The 15,008-nt window shown below is 37.7% G+C and overlaps 1 protein-coding gene and 1 long non-coding RNA gene across 20 annotated transcripts in view; one reads left to right on the top strand and one right to left on the bottom strand.

The window, feature by feature from the left end:
* LOC143274087 (uncharacterized) overlaps positions 1-1,193 on the top strand; it is a 30,591-nt gene extending 29,398 nt beyond the window's left edge. Inside the window, exons 1-2 of one of the 2 annotated variants that reach the window (XR_013052500.1) lie at positions 445-547; positions 1,038-1,193. This is a non-coding gene — a long non-coding RNA (uncharacterized LOC143274087). Of the gene's footprint in view, positions 1-444; positions 548-1,037 lie in introns of those variants that run through there. The other variant, XR_013052501.1, reaches the window with a different exon arrangement.
* Positions 1-15,008, bottom strand: part of Syncrip (synaptotagmin binding cytoplasmic RNA interacting protein) — a 47,469-nt gene that overhangs the window by 26,760 nt on the left and 5,701 nt on the right. For all 18 annotated transcript variants that reach the window (XR_013052491.1, XR_013052494.1, XR_013052495.1 and 15 more), the window contains one exon: positions 396-531. Coding sequence is in view for 6 of the 18 variants with exons in the window: in XM_076575429.1 (XP_076431544.1) it covers positions 396-531 (136 nt within the window). In the remaining 12 variants the exon portion in view is untranslated. The remainder of the gene's footprint in view (positions 1-395; positions 532-15,008) is intronic.

Below are 15,008 nucleotides of genomic sequence, written 5' to 3'. Positions count from 1 at the left end.
ACTGATGTTTCAGAACCACCAAGTGTTTGCTGGGAATCTAACTCTGGGCCTCTGAAAGAACAGCCAATGCTCTTAACTAGCAAGTCATCTATCTCTCCAACTCAATGTTTGCTTACTCCTCCACCACAGACACAAGACAGAGACACAGACACACAATTTTTCTTTGTATCCCTGGCTGTCCTAGAACTCAAGAGATCACCTGCCTCTGCCTCCTGAGTGCTGGCATCATCACCATCTGGCTTATCTTATTAACAAGGTTACCTAACTCATAAAGCTTAAGTAAAAATTCTTACTGAACAAATACAGAATTTGTACTGTTTAGAACACTTGGCATCCAAATATTTTCTCTTCATTACTGATAAAGTTGTACCTCCTGCCAATTAAATCCAACTTACCTGTCACTTTACTAAACTCTTCAAGAATCTGTTCCTTGGTTTTACTCTTAGGAATAGAGCCCACAAAAAGCCTATTGTTGGCAACTGAGATGCAGACACCAATGTGCTTTCCGGAACGAATTTCATGATTATTATACTGAAAGAGGAAAAAGGTATACAACATTTTAAAATTATTGTTATATATTCATTATAAAGATTCTCAATCCTATGCAAAGGTAAAACTATTTGTTTGCGAAAACTTTAGTGCTTTGTATCAAGTGTTTTCAGTTTTTAAAAAAAGCTTCCTTTCTCTTATGGGGGGAAGCATATAAAAAAGGTGAATTATTAGGGATGTGAAAGAGAAAAAGACGTAAGGTGGGGTTAAAAAAAAAAAACAGGACTGGATATGATTAAATTACATTATATGAATATAAGGAAATGCCATAATAAAGTTTCTTTTTTCAATTAATACCCAATAGTATAAAAATTTTAGCATAATTCCCATTTTAGAAAGAATGGCAATCTAAGATTTCACACACATACACACAAAAAAAAAAAAAGGCTCATGATTTTAATGTCAATTTGTTTCTGAATTCTTTAAGTGAAAAAAACCTTGAAATTAAGTGACAATATCTTAATCTCTAAAATCATTCTTCCATCCAGGTGTTCAAAAACCATGGAAATCTCAGTCAAGATGATCAAGTTTCCTGCCTCCAAAGTAACCGTAACATATATAAATACATTTTCTCATTCCCACATCCTCTTGTAACAAGTTTCAATAAATATAAAAATATAATAAAAAAAATCTTCAAGTCTAAAGATGAGATCTTTTTTTTCTATATTTAGCCTTATTCTTTCCCCTCCATTTGATTTTCGCCAAATATACAATAAAAATCAAAGGAAAAAGACTAGTTGTTTTTTCTTTAAAAAAAAAAAAAAAGGTAGATTACCAACTATGAAACTACTAGTAAAAAAGTAAATGTAATATTCAAGTAACCATATCCTATAGAATGGTGAGATATGGAAGAGCTCTTCAAAATGTAATCTTATCAAGTGACAATGTATCAATCTTACTATTTACAAAGTTTTGTTTCGTCTTTCAGGTCAGGGTCTGTGTATCCCTGGCTATCCTGGAACTCACTCTGTAGACCATGCTGGTCTCAAACTGTCTCTACCTCCTGAGTGCTGAGATTAAAGGCTTGCCCCATCATAGCTGGGCCAAAATTATGAATTGTAGTTCACAAACTTAAAATTAAAAAAAAAAAAAAAAACCTCAATTTTGTATGTTAATAACAATGATAAAGACAGGAATAATTCTTGATGAACCAATCCCACCTATACTTGACTTCAAGATCTACTTTGTCACAAATGGTAAGAACCAAGATGAGTTCTAGTCTTGCAAGACAGGCATTATCTGCTATTACAGGACATAGATAATTCAGGGAGGTGACTCATCACCTTGTTCATCTCCAGATAATAATTCAAGTTCACATACATTATCTACAGTTCAGAACAGTTTAATGGCTTCATTTTTGATCAAGCCAATTAAAGATTTACATCTAATTCTCAATATCCATACCAAACACATGATTTTAAAGTTGCAAATTTTGCCTATTTTCATCTGAGGTCGAGTTATGTCTCAGTAGTTCAAAGCATTGTTACTCTTCCAGAGGGCACAGGTTAGATTCTCAGAACCCACACAATGCCTCACACCCATTTGTAACTCCAGTTCCAGAGGCTCCCATACCTTCTTCTGGACTTTGCAGGTGCCAGTTAACATACATAGCAGACACACATAGTTCAGATACACAGTAGGCAAAAACACCCATAAACACATAAAAACTATGGTGTTGAAATTTAAAAAAAAGAAAAAAGAAAAAAGGAAGTCTCAGATTACCATGCCACTGAGATACATCAAATATATCCCAAAACTCCTGGCTTATTTTCATTTCTCTCCACAATACTTATATACATACATGTTTCTAAGATACATAATTTTTGGACCTCTGAGCCTCAAAAAATTTTGCCAGGCGGTAGTGATGCATGCTTCCAGGACAGCCAGATCTACGTAGAGAAAGGAGGGGAAAAAGTTTCCCTGAAACTTTCACCAGCTAAGCTCATCCAATAAACCGAGCTCATACAAACACTCTTGATCCACAAGTGGTCAACAAAAGCACTCTGTCATGATGACATCCCCCTATAGTACTCACTAGGAGTAATTCTGGTCCCCAGGAGACATCTGATGTTATTGGTTGCCACATAATGAAGGGGACAATTGGGAGGCAGGAATATCACTCCTGGTATATGATGGATAGGAGGTCATACATTCTATTCTAACATAGTACACCCAAATTTATCAGTTAACAAGAGGCTGACAAATCTTGTCATGTATTTTATTTTTCATATAACATTGACACTTTTATTTACATCTTATCTTTTAGACAAAAAAAACCTCTCATTTTTGTTTTGTTTTGTTTTGTTTGTTTCCCCAAGACAGGGTTTCTGTGCAACTCTGGCTGTCCCAGAACTCACTTCCGTACAAAAGCCTCCTATAAACTTAAAAAAAGAAAAAAGGAAAAAAAAATGTTTTCTGAAAAGAATGACACAGTAGTTGAATCTATTATTGCAGGAGACTATGAGTAAGAAGTAGATTACAACATCTTATTTTCCAAATATTTAATCTAAATTATATTTTACCATGTAGCCTCCTACCCAACCTTCACATAATTTAGCATTAAATAGCCAGCCTTAGTAATATTAACAAATGCTTTCAATTTGGTCATGTAGTCTGTTTAACATTTAAGAATTGATCAAACAAAATATCAGGAATAAAATGGAAATTACAAACTTTAAATATAGACAAATACAAGTTACAGTAAGGTTAACAGAAACTCTTGATTCATATTCTCATTCATATGTTCTCTCTCCATTTAAATGGTCTAAACAAAAGAAGGTATTTACTTAAAATACTTAGGCCAAATGTGATGACATGCCTTTACTTCCAGCACTCCAGAGGCAAGGCAGGTGAACTCGATTTAGTTTTGAGGCCAGCGTGGTCTACATAGTGAGACCCTGTATCAAGAGCAAAGCAAACAAAGAGAAAAAAGAACTAACTTTAAAAATATCTTGGCAAAAGTTTCTTGGTTATACCAACAATTATTATTGAAAGCAAACAAAGTCCTGGGGGGGGGGCACACTAGGAAAAGGAAGAAGAAAAAAATTCCTTAAAGGCAACAGTAATCAGAAATTCTAAGTACTGGGCATAGTGGCACATGTCTAATTCCAGCACTCAAGAAGCAGAGCAGGTAGATCTCTGTGAGTTGTAAGTCAGCCTGATCTACAAAATGAGTTCCAGGACAGCCAAGGCTATGGTTATGTCTCCAAAAGAAAAAGAAAAAAACTTTAAGGGAACCCACCTATCTGTAAAGTAGCAAAAACTTCTTCAGTCACAAACATTACAGCACTACTTCTAAGTAATGAATATTTCTACTAATTATTATCTACAGAAAAACCATGTCCTCCCTTCTAAACCATCATCATATGCCTGGATCAACACAGGGTAAAATGAAAGGTTAAGTTTAGAGTGATTTAAATAAAATAAATAAAATTGTAACCTTTTCACCCATATTTGAATAAACAAAAAGCTAAGTGCAGTGATGCACACCTGTAATCCTAACCCTTGGAAGGCTGAGGCCAGAGACCAGCATGGACTATATATGTGGACAGATTACAAAGGAAAGAAGGGAGGGGAGGAGACAGAGAATACCTACCTCATTTCCTGCTGAACAACCCTGAGTCAAAGGGAAAGAGTACAAACAACCTGATTTTTATGAGAAGTTCTAATTTAATATGGTAGGCCCTAACTTTTGAAACATGTCCCTCAAGCAGTTAAGAGTTTTTCAGCACAGCATGATGGTATGAAGGATGAACAAAATGTGAGGCATTCCATATTTAGCAAAATGGGTTCTCAAAAAGGTTTTAAAAATCCAGCTTTCTGGCCCAATGTCAGTGAGGTGACCAAGAATAAAATAAAGAGGAATTCTGACCACTAATTAAAGTGTGAAGAGATGGCTCAGGGGGTAAAGTGATTGTCATCCAAGCCTAAGGCCCACACCATGAGTTCCCATACCCAGAACCCATGTAAAGTCAACACAGTAGCACTGTAATACTAGCACATCTTAGAGATGGGAGGCAAGAGACAGGAGAATCCCTGGAAAATTACTGACCAGCTAGCCTGGCATACATAGCAGCAAACAGCAAAAATACCCTGTTCCCAAGGTAGAAGAGGACTAACCAACACCTAACGTTGTGTTCTGACCACTCTATGAGCACTGTGGCACATGAGCACCTGTGCATTCATACAGACGAATTTACTCTCACTCTATCTCTCTCTAATGAGCCTGTACACTCACTCAAAACACTCTCTAATAACCACCTGCGCATACTGTCTCACTCACACACAAGACAAAACACACACACATACACACACACACAAACTTAGCAATCTCATATTTGAATTGTAATCAAGAAGTGATTACTATCATAATTCTTCTCAAAGCCACTATATACTATAAGCCTGTTCCGTGTATTTTAAAACATTTAATTACAAAGTTTTCTCTATGTTGAGACAAAAACCTTTCCTTAAAAATTCTACAGTAAAGCCAGGCAGTGGTGGCGTACACCTTTAATCCCAGCACTAGGGAAGAGCCAGGCGAATGAGTTCAAGGCCAGCGTGGTCTACAAAGTGAGCTCCAGGACAGGCACCAAAACTACAGAGAAGAAACCCTGTCTCGAAACAAAAACCAAAAAAAAAAAAAAAAAAAAAAAACAACAAAAAAAAAAAAAACCTGTTTCCTTACTAGAAAAACAACTCTTCAGATTCCTACACAAAATGCTCAGGACTTAAGTTGTTCTTTATGTTTGACTAATCATTCTATTCCAATAATGGCAAGCAAAGCTACCTACCTCCAAGAAGCCAGCACTCTCAAGTATCACTTCAAAGTGTCATCTACAATATAATATTGGTAGATACAGACTGAGATTGAGGAGACTACTAAATAATCCACCCATAGACACATACACCTCTACTACACATACTCTAGCTTATTTGACAGTCACAGCACATTACTTACATTAGTTACACAAGGATTTGACTATATCTTGTGAACTGTTTTTCCTAGGCTATCAAATGCTTCAGACCCTGATTTTCTCATCCAATGTACAATCTTTTTTCTTCAAAATCACTGACCCCCTCCTTGTTGTTATAATCCCTCTTTTGGCCTCTGTTCTTTTCATTCAAACATTTCCCATTATTCAACCATTTATGTCATGCCACCCACTCCAAGGTTCAAAACGTTCTACTATGCAAGAAAGCATTGTCATTTTATAAAATACCTCTGGCATTTGTTACAGAAGCTTTATCTTATATTTATTTACATAAAATGTTACAACTAGCCTATTTTCTTCACTGTGCCACTCACATCTTTCTCAGGCCTTCTCTACCAACCCCAACCCATGTAAATCCTTCCACCCTTCTTCCTTTATCCTTTGCCCCGTTTGCTTGCACTTCGATTATAGATAACCTCTCCTGTCCATATAAACTCTCCAAAATCAACACTTTATCCACCTATAGTAGAAACTGTCATGTTAACACTTTTCTCATATATAGACTACAGGATTTATAAACATGTGAATGCAAAAGGGGAATTATGTGAAGGAAGAAAGCGGACCAGTAAGGGAAGAAAACAGGAGACAGGGGAAGCAGTGACAATGAACAAGGGACTGTGCTATGTATGTTAAAATTTAGTAATGAAAATTAGAGACCCAAAAGAATTTTAGTAAGTTCACATGTTAAACACATTTAAGTATTTTCTAAATTGCTGGTAAAATATTTCATGGATTTATTTCACCAGCTTCTTTGTTTAAAATGGTTATATATACATGATGGTAGTATACACCTGTATATGTGTATGCATGTAAGTTTGTGTTTAAGAAAGGGTCTCATAACATAGTAAAATTAGCTTCAAACTCATGGCAAGAACCTTAGCCTCTTGCATGCTGCATTTATTCACCAACAGACACAAAACAAGGGTGAGGGTATGTTGTTTGAATGTCTAAGACCCCGGGGCACTAGCAGCCTAAGGTAAAACCCTCTTCCAAAAAAGAAAAAAAAAAAATCAACAGTAATAAAAACTTCACTGTCAATATAGAAGTAGAAATCTCATCTATCAGTATTAACACAGGTACTACTAGGCAGTGTTTTTTGTTGTTGATTTTTCCATGACAATATTTGTACTCTGGAGAATTATTATGGACCCTGCAGCCACTATCCACTGAATCCAATTCAGCAACACAACACACAAGTCAACATACATACTTGCCTGTACTGTCCTCTTTCCTGTTGTTTTTTGTTTCTAGGTTTTGCTCTTTTTTTGTAAGGGAGGGATGTTTATCTTATATGTACAAGTGTTTGGGCTGTTTATTTGCCTGGTAACGCCAGAATTCAGAAAAGGGTCTCAGATCTACTGGAATTGAAGTTATAGATGGAGTTATAGATGATGGTGAGCCACTAAGTGGGTGTTATAAATGGAACCCAGGTCCTCTGTAAGTGCAACAAGTGCTCTTAACAGCTGAGCAATCTCTCCAGTCCTTTGTTTTTGGCTTTTGATGTGTGTTTTCTTCACTTTTTTTTTTTTGGGGGGGGGGTGGTTCGAGACAGGGTTTCTCTGCGTAGCTTTGCGCCTTTCCTGGGACTCACTTGGTAGTCCAGGCTGGCCTCGAACTCAGAGATCCGCCTGGCTCTGCCTCCCGAGTGCTGGGATTAAAGGCGTGCGCCACCACCGCCCGGCTTTGTTGTGTGTTTTCTAAAGACAAAGTCTCACATATCCAAGGCTGACTTCAAACTTAGGTATACAACGATGACTTTTCTAACTTCTATTCCTCCTGCCTTTTCTTTCCTAGTTCTAGGACTATAGGTGTGCATCACATATTTGGTTTGTGTGTTGTCTAAGATCAAATTCAAGCCTTTATGAATTCTAGACAAGCACTCTACCTCCAGAGGTTCATCCCCAATCCTATTTCCTGGTTTGTTTGTTTGTTTACACAATCCAAAATACTAAGCATCTCAGATGAAAACATGACCCATTAATCTAGTCTTAAGCCCTACAAGTGAACACTGTATCACATTTAAAATTATTTCAAGTGGAGGCTAGAAAATCATCAAGCTACATACAAATATAAATTCTGGTGTAAGAAATGATGTCACTAGTTGGGTTATTTACCCAGCAGCTACACAGTGGCACTGTTTGTTGTTTGTTTGTCTGATTGTTTTGGTTTGGTTTTTTCAAGACAGGGTTTCTCCCCGTGTAGTTTTGGAGTCTGTCCTGGATCTCACTCTGTAGACCAGGCTGGCCTCAAACTCACAGAGATTCACCTGGCTCTACCTCCTGAGTGCTGGGATTAAAGGCGTATGCCACCACCCCCTGGCTCAGTGGCACTGTTTTAACTGAAATAATTTAAAAGCAGGCAGAGGCATGCAGTTCCAGGCCAGACAGGACATCACCTCAAAAATTTTTTTTTTCCTCTATAAACACACATGCCATGTCAGGTGCTGTATACATATCCATACATACATATATACATGCATGCAAACTAAACTGTCTTACACATAAAAGTAAACTTTTTTATTCTAGAAATAAAGATATTATTTACTTTGAAATCCTCTATACTACCTAACTGCATTATTCAAATAATTAGGCTCAACTATCTACTTAAATTGCTATGCCTAGTTTATGTTAGGCATCCCAGATAAAGAAACCTAGTATCACACTAAAGCTATGCTAGTAAGATACATGGCCTCACAGATCACTCACTCAGCCTCTATACAGATTCAGGTAAACTGCTCTCTCAATTTTTTTTCTCTAAACTCAAAGATTAGTACAGTTCTCAGAACTCAAAGAAGTTTCTTTGAGCAATGGATGATGGTTCAGGCAGAAACTCACAACTCGACAAAGCGTTAAGGATAAATGTCAACTGGTACTCAGTCAAAACTGGGACCTTTATCAAGAAGAGACAGAAAGTCAGGGAGAACCAGAGGACCAGAGCAAAATGTCTTCTAATGGGGCAGGACCACTGCACTGATGAATACACAAGCTAGCCAACACTTCAGTATGGAGAAGCAAGAGGTTCACTAGCCCCCACTCCTAACTGAGCACATATGGGCAGTTAATGGCTTCTGGGTAAAGGGAGTCAAGGGTATGGCCCCTAGTAGGTTGGCCACACTCCCTGGATGGCTCCCACACCCAGAAGCACATAAGCAGCACAAACTGGACTCAATGGGTTATTTTTAAAAATAATAAAAATTTAATGATACTTGTATTTAATTCAAATGCTCAAAGGAAGAAGCAGACAGATCTGTGAGTTCCAAGACCAGCCACGACCACTTAAGACTTTGTCCTTAAAAAGAAAAAGAAAGAAAAGAAAAAAGGACACTGGGGGAGGGACAGAGAGGTAGTGATGGAGCTCGGAATAGGAGGAATGTGAATACGATCAAAATACATTTTATGAATTTTTAAACAAATAAAACATATATACTGGCTTCCAAGACAGGGTTTCTCTGTGTAGACCAGGCTGTCCTGGAACTCAGAGACCTCCCTGCCTCTTCCTACAAGTGTATGCCACTGCGCCCAACAAAAATAATTTTAATAGAAAACTGAAGTTGTTTTAACCTCATGACTTCCTTTAGCTATCAACAATTAACCCAGTTTATAAAGAAAACCTATTGTGCCAGGCGGTGGCAACGCATGCCTTTAATCCCAGTACACAAGAGGCAGAGGCAGGTAGATCTGTGAGTTCGAGGACAGCTTGGTCAGACACCAAAACTACACAGAGAAACTCTGTCTCACAAAAAAACTGTTTTATAGATAACCCACAAGAAAATGCAAATTTATAATCTGTAATAGTTGGAGGTTTTTTTGTTTGTTTTTTGTTTTGAGACATGGTTTCATTATAGAGGTCTGTCTGCCTCTCCTCCCAAGGACTATATTGTAAGTGTGAACCACCATGCCTGGCTTAAAATAGTTTTTATTCTAAGGAAACAAACCACTATACATTTTTTTAAAATATCTAAACACCTTAACCTAAACTATTTCTCAAGACACAACATAGAAAGAAAAAGTATCTCAATTTTATCTATGAATAACTCAGAAGAGACATTTTCTCAATGTTTGGTTGTGTATAACTAGAATAACACTCCAATTACATAAAAATTCACATTAGTCAGTTATAACTCAAATAGAACCTCAAATTATGACCCAAATCAGGATAATTTCTAAAATATGTTCTATTGAGAAATTATTTAGGAAAAGCATGCTCATTCATATCCAGACACAAAGTAGCCAAAAAATATGTCAATTTCAATTTTGTATTTTCATATGTTTCAATCATTTCATTCCCTCTAAAATCTAGTTATTTTTCATCTTAAAGTAAATCTCCTAAATCCCATGCACAATAATGAATCCCTTTTTAAGGGGCTAGGGAAATGGCTCCAGTTAAAGAGTATCAGCTGCTCTTCCAGGACTGAGGGTTCAATTCCCAGCACCCATATGGCAGCTAATCTTCTGATCTCCAAGGGCACACAGTGCCCTTGTTGCACAGAAATACATGCAGACAAAATACCTTAAAGAAATGTTATTTTTAAAGTGGCTGGAAGAATATAGACCAGCAGTTAAGAATACTAGCTATACTGTCAGAGGACCCAGATTTAATTCCCAACACACACAGAGTGACTCACAATCATCTGTAGTTCCAGTTCTTGGGGATCTGATACCTACTTCTTGCCTTCACCACCCACAACAGGAACACACAGGGTGCACATACATACATGCAGGCAAAACATTTATATACAGAGCTAACAAGAAAAAAAAATCTTAAAAATAAAGAACAATACATCTAAGAGATTCCAGTGGATCTCAGTTCTACCAAGAATATCTTTTAAAAGGCACCAAACTGCAAAGTCTCCTATTTACCCATAACTAAAACATTATTACTCCATATAAAGACCTGAATCATAAGCAGAAAAACCTAGATATATGGAAAGGAGCCGGGCGGTGGTGGCGCACGCCTTTAATCCCAGCACTTGGGAGAGAGGCAGACAGATCTCTGTGAGTTCAAGGCCAGCCTGGTCTACAGAGTGAGTTCCAGAACAGGCACCAAAACCCTGTCTCGAAAAACCAAAAAAGAAATATGGAAAGGTTAAGGATGAGAGCTCGTAGATCAATCAAAAAGGCTATATGGTCATCTGTTAAGTTTCTGTTATTAGTCAAAATACATATTATTAATACATGTACATTAAAACTACACAAGCAAACCATAATAATACAAATTTGGATTGTATTTATTAAACCATGGGAGTTTTCTAAACTAAAATATCTCAGTCTATTTATTGGTACTCAAAAATCATGTTAATAGTGAATAATGTTGTCACTATTTAATGCTTCTTGAATTCATTTAGAAATGAGAATCTGATACCAAAAAAGTAGTCTACAGGAATGGAAAGCTGACATGGCAGTTAAGAGCACTGCTGCTTTTGCAGATGACCCAGGTTCAGTTACCAGGACCCACATGGTGTTTTACAACTATCTGTAACTCCAGTTTCACAAGACCAGATGCCCTCTTCTGACCACCTCAGGTACCAGGTAAACCATACAACCCACATACATGCATGCAAGCAAAACTCTCACACATACAAAATAAATCTAAACTTTCATGTAAATGCCACTTTAAGACTTTCTTCCCCCAAAAGTTGAGTCTAGTATCAATAGATATAATTCTCTATTAGCTTTTCTTTAGTAAGATGGTTCTTTTTCTTCATCATTTATATCACTACTCCAACTTTAAAAGGCTTTTGGCTTTTATTTTTTTTTAAAGAGGCTAGAAAAATGGCTCAGTCATTAAGAGCGCCAACTGCTCTTCCAGATGACCCAAAGTTCGACTCCCAGCACCCACCTGGCAGCTCTCAATCCTCTGTTAACTCCAGTTCCAGGGATCCAACACCCTCTTCTGGACTCGACAGGCACCAGGCACACAAGTGGTACAGATTTACATGCAGGAAAAACACCCATACATGTAAAAAAAAAACTTTTTAAGCTACTTTGTTGCTACCTAGCATAAATGGTGTTATTTTATACCCCAAGCAAATGATTTTGTAATGTGTTATGCACACATGTATACAGTGGGCATGCAAGCTAGCTGACACTAGAGGTCTTCCTTTTATCAATTCCCACCTTATTTTTAAATGACTGAGTCTCTCAGTGAACCTGAATGGAGTTCACAGGCAAGATGGCTGGCAAATTGGTTAAAAGGATTCTTTGTTCCCATCCCCCAGTGCTTAGGTTACACAAGTTTATCACCAAGCCTGTCTTTTACATGAGTGCTGAGGATCTGAACTCATATCTCAAGCTGGCATAACAGGCACTAGGTCACTGAGTCATCTCCCTAACCCCAAGGAGATGATTTCTAAAGCACTTCTTTCTGCAGCTTCAAAAAGTCCTTCATTTCACCTCAACTGATGAAATTCAACTTTTGATAGCTCAAAGGTTACCAGACTACCAGAGAATGGCTCCCTGAAGAGCTATATCATATTTCCTCTTAAAGAGAAGCATTCTTGTAAGGAAAAAGTGAGCTATTATTTATTTTAAAAAGAAAAAAAAAAAAACCTGAATTCCTGAATTCTTTAAAGAAATCAAGAAACATAAGCATACATATTCAATTATACTCATTAGCAGAGATTCAAGCAATAGAGAACTGCAAAATACACTTATTCTTTCCCTTGAGGTCTGCCTTAAAATGACGGTGAGAATATCAAATCTGAAAAATCAGAAAGATACAGTATACAAAAGTTTGCTTTCAAGCCAGTCAGAAGAATCCTGAATACAAGGTTTTCCTTGGCTACACACAAGTTCAAGGCCATCCTTTGGCTACAAACACCCTTTAAAAATAAGGTGGTCTAGCTGGGCGGTGGTGGCGCACGCCTTTAATCTCAGGCAGAGCCAGGTGGATCTCTGAGTTCGAGGCCAGCCTGGTCTACAGAGTAAGATCCAGGAAAGGCGCAAAGCTACACAGAGAAACCCTGTCTCGAAAAAAAGGTGGTCAGTCATGGGGCTGGAGATGGCTCAGAGGTTAAGAAGAGCACTTGCTGCTTTTCTAGGGGACTTGCCTGTCTGTGACTCTGGGGATCTGATTCCTCCATACAGACATACTTGCAGGCAAAACATCTATGTATATAAAATAATTTTTTTAAAAAAAGGTCTATTTTAGCACATTTCAGAATATTGAGTTATGAACACTATGCCATTATGCCAGAAAATTAAAGACTACATAGCAAGTGAAGTAGTGGCATAACCAACCACTTTCTAATTGGATAAGGTCACCTCCTTGAAAGAGAATACAGGTCCAATACTATAAAACCTAGTGAAAGTCTATGGCTCGGGAAGTCACAGGCAGGCCCAAAGAGGCCAGCATCTGATGTTTTGCTAAGCAGACATTTGGTTAACTGTCTTCTAAACATTTTATGAGTTTCTTTTTAAATTTTATTTCATTTTCTTGATTATGTTCTGGCCCAAGGAGGTCAGAAGATGGTGCTGGATTACCCGATGCTGGAGTTACAGGAGACGATGAGCCACCCTATGCAGTTACTGGGAACTAAACTGGAGTCCTCCACAAGAATATATATGTTCTTCATTGCTGAGTCAACTTTCCAGACCCCCTCAACATTTGTTTATACCCATAAACTAGTGATGCTCTCAGCCTTGGGCAAAGAAACACTTATTACAGAGGATGATGCGCAATGTAGAGACTCATAACTGGTCAAAGTTCTGAGAATAAGGGACTATTGATTGCTTGGCCCAAAATGGGTCAACTATATTATTCCCTCCAAGGCTCAGGGAGCAGCAGAGTTGGCAGTAGAAAGACTGTCAGAGTTGGAAAATGGGAAGTACTATGAAGCATGAACTTCTGGACATGACAAACCCTTTGCAATCAGAGATACACGGGAGCTGAACTACCATTAGCTTAAGGATTAAAGAGGGCCTCAGGAGGCCCTACCCCTCCCTGAGGAGCACTTCAAAGTTAATAGAGGAGGGGTGAAAGTCATTTTCTTCAGTGGTGTAACCACTACAAAGTAGTCCAGAAAACAGCATCCTGCTCATGCTCATACTAGTTGAGAAGAATGGGGTGTTAGCAAGAGAGGGAAGGTAATTGTTGAGGGGATAAATATGATAATATATTGTACAAAAGTATGAAATTTTCAAAATTTTAAAAATGACTGTAAATATCTCAAATTAAAAAAAAAAAGCAGCAGTAGCTGCCTTTACTCACAGCACTACAGAGGCAGAAGCAGGCAGATCTGAGTCCAAGCTACAGTGAGACCCAGTCTCAAAATTAAATACATATATACATACGCCTCAGATATCTGAAGGACTTCTAATTCAAATAAATATCCTACTTATCCTCTTTAAGAATTTTCAGGAGAAATCAGCCTGAAGATTTTAAATTTGTTTAGATTCCACAAAATGGATAAGCCATTTTAACATGTAGCAGTCATAGTGAGTTGTCTACAGAAATCATCGGCATGTGGAGAAAAAGGTAGAAGATTTCTGGAAGTCTGAAGCCAACTTGGCCTACAATTTCAAGTTACAAGTAGGCCAAAGCTACATAATGGAAAAGAAATAACACTAACCCCTGGCTCTTAAACTTTTTATAATTTTTAGAAGTAAAAATATAATTACATCATTTCCCCCTTCCCTTTATCCTTGCAACTCCTCCCATGTACATATACTCCCTTGCTCTCTCTCTGAAGTTAATGGCCTTTACTTGAACTATCATTGTTGCAGGTGGTGGTGTGTATACACACTATTGGGTTTCTTACTACCCTTCCTGGCTGGCCTCAAACATGGTAATCTCCTTGTGCCTCAGGTACATTCAGGAGTAAGCCACTACATCTTTCTCAATCTTTTTGATTCATAGAATTTAATAAAACCAATCTGTTATATAAGCCATTAGTTCTTAACATTTTTAGAATTAGAAAAACCAGTTAGGTCTCACCTGGTATCCAGTGTTTTTAAATCAAGTATTCCCACTCACAACAAAATCCTTTATGCTGCTATCTAGAAATTTATCATCCTGGTCTCTGATATTTCTTCATGTATTTATTGGTTGGTTGAGACAGGGTTTCTCAGTGGCTGTCCTGGAACTCGCTCTATAGAGACTAGGCTAGCCTTGAACTCAAGAGAATCCCCTGCTCTGCCTCCTGAGTGCTGGGATTAAAGGCATGCACCACCACCACCTTCCACCTGAATATTTAGTTTTTGATTGTTTTATTTAAGTGTATGGATGTTTGACCTATATGTATGTTTGTATACCACATGCATGCCTAATGCCACCAGAAGAGGGCATCAGATCCCCAGGAACTAAAGTTACAAATGGTTTTGGGCTGCTCTGTGGGTACTCAGAGTTGAACCTGGGACCTCTGGAAGAGTAGCCAGTGCTTCTAACAGCTGAGCCATTTCTTCAGCCCTCTTTTGTGAATTTCTAATGAAAGAAAATATATGATCCAGGTGTGGGAAAAACCTCTGGGAG

This window comes from Peromyscus maniculatus, chromosome 7 (assembly GCF_049852395.1).
Source record: "Peromyscus maniculatus bairdii isolate BWxNUB_F1_BW_parent chromosome 7, HU_Pman_BW_mat_3.1, whole genome shotgun sequence".
In the NCBI taxonomy this organism is placed as follows: Eukaryota; Metazoa; Chordata; class Mammalia; order Rodentia; family Cricetidae; genus Peromyscus; species Peromyscus maniculatus.
The sequence above is the reverse complement of the archived record's forward strand: the minus strand, read 5'-3'. Positions and strand labels throughout refer to the sequence as shown.